Source organism: Octodon degus, unplaced genomic scaffold (assembly GCF_000260255.1).
Source record: "Octodon degus isolate 3935 unplaced genomic scaffold, OctDeg1.0 scaffold00189, whole genome shotgun sequence".
NCBI lineage: Eukaryota > Metazoa > Chordata > Mammalia > Rodentia > Octodontidae > Octodon > Octodon degus.
In genome coordinates this window covers 4,487,829-4,491,289 of record NW_004524765.1, presented here as the reverse complement: position 1 = coordinate 4,491,289, position 3,461 = coordinate 4,487,829, and the positions used below count along the sequence as shown (strand labels likewise).

General features: G+C 33.9%; 1 protein-coding gene across 1 annotated transcript; it reads right to left on the bottom strand.

The window, feature by feature from the left end:
- Positions 1-1,891: 1,891 nt before the first annotated feature.
- LOC101579002 (olfactory receptor 4K5) lies at positions 1,892-2,839 on the bottom strand. Its single transcript, XM_004644046.1, has one exon. The coding sequence runs from the start codon at positions 2,837-2,839 to the stop codon at positions 1,892-1,894; it is 948 nt and encodes a 315-aa protein (XP_004644103.1).
- Positions 2,840-3,461: the final 622 nt, after the last annotated feature.

Below are 3,461 nucleotides of genomic sequence, written 5' to 3'. Positions count from 1 at the left end.
AGCATTCTAAATGTTTTATGAATTTTGTTGAAATATATAACAATATTTTCATGAAAATATACAGATATTCATAACATTAAAAATTATACCTTGCTAATGTAATTTGCTTGGAAGAAACCTAATGAGGACATGTGAAAACAAATGAAAGAATCTGGAAAACAGGTGTTCTTGGAACAAAATCAATTTCCTTTTTTTGTCAGTTTTATCTTTAGCACTGTTCAATGTTTATTGTATTTTAGGACTCTGCTAAAATGAAGACTTAAGATTAATTCACTTTCAGCATTTGCATTTTTATTGCCAAAATCACTGTACAGTGTCATATTATCCAAACTAAAAAAAATGCCTTCACCTCAAAATGTACAAGAGAACAAAACTAGAATTACTGGTGTAGGGAGATAGCTCAGTAGAATAAGTGCTTCCCTGGCAAATGCAAAGGCTTGAGTTCAATCACCTGTTCCACAAAAAAACAAAAAACAAAACAAAAACCCACCTAGAATTATAATTATAACTTTTTAAAACATGTAATATTCTTCTTTATGTATTCTAGTTCAGGGTCTACAGTATCTGTCTTCACAGATTAGAATTGCAATGATCCTCCTGTTTTCAGCCTACTAAATGCTGGGATTACAGGTGTGCACCACAGTTCCTAGTTTCAGTCTCTGCCTCAGGGTGTATGGAAGATGGGATTGGTGTGGCACACTGGGGATCGAAACCAGGTCCCTTTGCCTTCCTAAGCAGGTATTTTGGTCCACTGAGCTATCTGGGGGGACACATAACATTGTTAAAGACAAAAAATATTGTATTTGATTAATATGAAGAGAATAGCACTGATAATATAGCTCAGTGGTATAAACACTTTCCTGGCAAGCACAAGGTCCCAAGTTTGATCCTCAGTACCACACACACACACACACACACACACACACACAAATCAAACTGAAAAAAAAATTTGCAATCATAAATATACTATATAGATAATCTTATGTGTGTTTATACTGTTTCTTAAGAATGACGGCTATAATTGTCATATTTTTCAAACAATGGCTGATCAAAAATTATTATGAACTTCTGAGTAGTAAATAATAGCACAGGGAGCAAGATTACATAATTTTTGAAATTTTTAGTATATTATTCTCATTGTTTAATAACTTTAATTACCAATTTAGAAAAAATAAAAAAATAAAAAAGGGCCATGGAGATAGCTCAATAGAATGAGCACTTGTCTGGCAAGTGCAAGGGCCTGAGTTCAATTCCCAGTTCCAGGAAAAAAAAAAAAAGTAAAAAAATACAAAATAAAGTACATAACTTAGGAAACAATTACAAAGAAAGATAATAATAAATTAGAGCAAGTAATTTGCTTAACACTGAAATAAATCTTTTCTAATGCTTTGGTGCTGTAAATTGATTAGAATAAATTATACAGTACATGTTCTTTCATTCAAGAAAGGCTTCAGTCCATGAACTGAGTATGAGACATCAAATATGGTCTCAAATCCCATAAGAGATTTTCCTCCTGCCCTCATTTTAGATTTTTTTTGAGACAGGTCCCACTATGTAGTTCAGGCTGGCCTCAAACTCATGGTGATTATTTTGCTTCAACCTCCTGAGTTCTGGGATTATAAGCATGTGTCACTGCACCTTACTATCTCATATATTTTTTCAAAATGTTATTTATATAAATAGTAATGATATACACCATGGATTCTTTTTTCAATTTTCATTATTGAACTTATGCTTCAATGATACCTGGGGGGGAACCACTTGTCACATTAAATACTTTATCACTTCTCCTACATTTGAATATAACACCAAAATGCATTGAAACTATTTGAATACTACTTATTTGATGGGTCTGAAGGATTTTCATCTTAATAAATGAAATTCCTCATGACTAGTAGCATTTTGGAAATTTGTGAGGACTCAGATAATGGGTCACAATTTTCCTCATCACAGTCTTCATATCTTTATTCCTTAGAGTATAAACGATGGGATTTAAGACAGGAGTGAAAATGGTATAGAAAATGGCAAGAACTTTATCCACAGGATATGTAATAAAAGGCCATGCATAGATAAAGATACAAGGTCCAAAGAATAATATTACTACTGTTATATGGGCAGCCAGAGTAGAAAGTGCCTTGGTCATTGCAGCTGAAGACCTGAACCAGACTGTTACAAGAATAGTGATGTAAGAGCTGACCAAGACTGAGAAAGTGCTTAGGGAAAGAATGCCACTATTCACCACAATTAGTATTTCAGTGACAGAAGAGTCTAGACAAGCAAGTTTGGTCACTCGAGGGAGGTCACAAAAAAAGCTGTCTACTATATTAGGGCCACAAAAAGGTAGGTTCACAGTAAATGATAACTGGCTTAAAGTGTGCACCAAACCCACAGCCCAGGAGATTATTACCAAGATAGTGCATGTCTTTTGTTTCATGATGATCAGATAATGTAGGGGCTTGCATATGGCCACATACCTGTCATAAGCCATGGAGACAAGTATTACCATTTCCCCTCCAGTAAAAAGGTGAATGAAGAAAATCTGGGCTATGCAGCCACTGAATGATATAGTTTTGTGTTCTCTCAAAAGATCTACAATCATCTTAGGTGTAGCAAAAGAAGCCTGACAGATATCAACAAAGGAAAGGTTTCCCAGGAGAAAATACATGGGAGTGTGCAAACTGGCATCAGAAGTCACTGCGATGATAATGAGGAGGTTCCCTAACACAATGACCACATATAAGATGGAGAAGAAAATAAAAAAGAAAAATTGGAGTTCCTGAGAACTTGAGAGTCCCAGCAACACAAACTCAGACACCACTGAAGAATTGATCTTCTCCATAGATCCAGGTTCCATACTCCTGTGAAATGACCAACTCTAAAGGAGAAAAAATAAAAATAGATTAGAGCTATAAACCAACAGTAATACTAAGCATTATGAGAAATAAGATATACTGTACATTATGAAGGGGTTCTAAAAATAGGGGAGATTGGATTAAGGGGAATGGAAGGGGATAATATGTGATATGCATAATTACTAATATCTTTGATGAAGGTATTTATGATATCACTAGCATATGCTAATAAAAGGAAACCAGATTTTAAAAGACCATGATAACATATCTGGACAACAGAAAAGAGTTTACAATAATGTCTAGATAATGCTTAATAACGCGATTAGACTCAGCAGAACTCCTTGACTTTCTGGATAGTTTTTATCTGTTGCACAGTCATTAACAATTTCACTCATGAACTGTTTTGGGATAAGATTAAAATGACTTAAAAGTCTACTTCCACAGATTTTTTAGAAAGTAAAGTCAGTTAAGATATGGTGGTCTTATGGTCATTTTCCATCATAAATTCAAACAAATCTTTAAGTATAATATTTTCTTTAACTCTCTAAAAGTTACTTGTTGCTTAAGGTTTATTGCATAAAGACACACTTATTGTTTAGCTTTAAGCTA

Bases quoted from the DNA above. Each gene is read 5' to 3' on its own strand.
- LOC101579002 (XM_004644046.1), bottom strand. From the start codon at position 2,839: ATGGAGAAGATCAATTCTTCAGTGGTGTCTGAGTTTGTGTTGCTGGGA.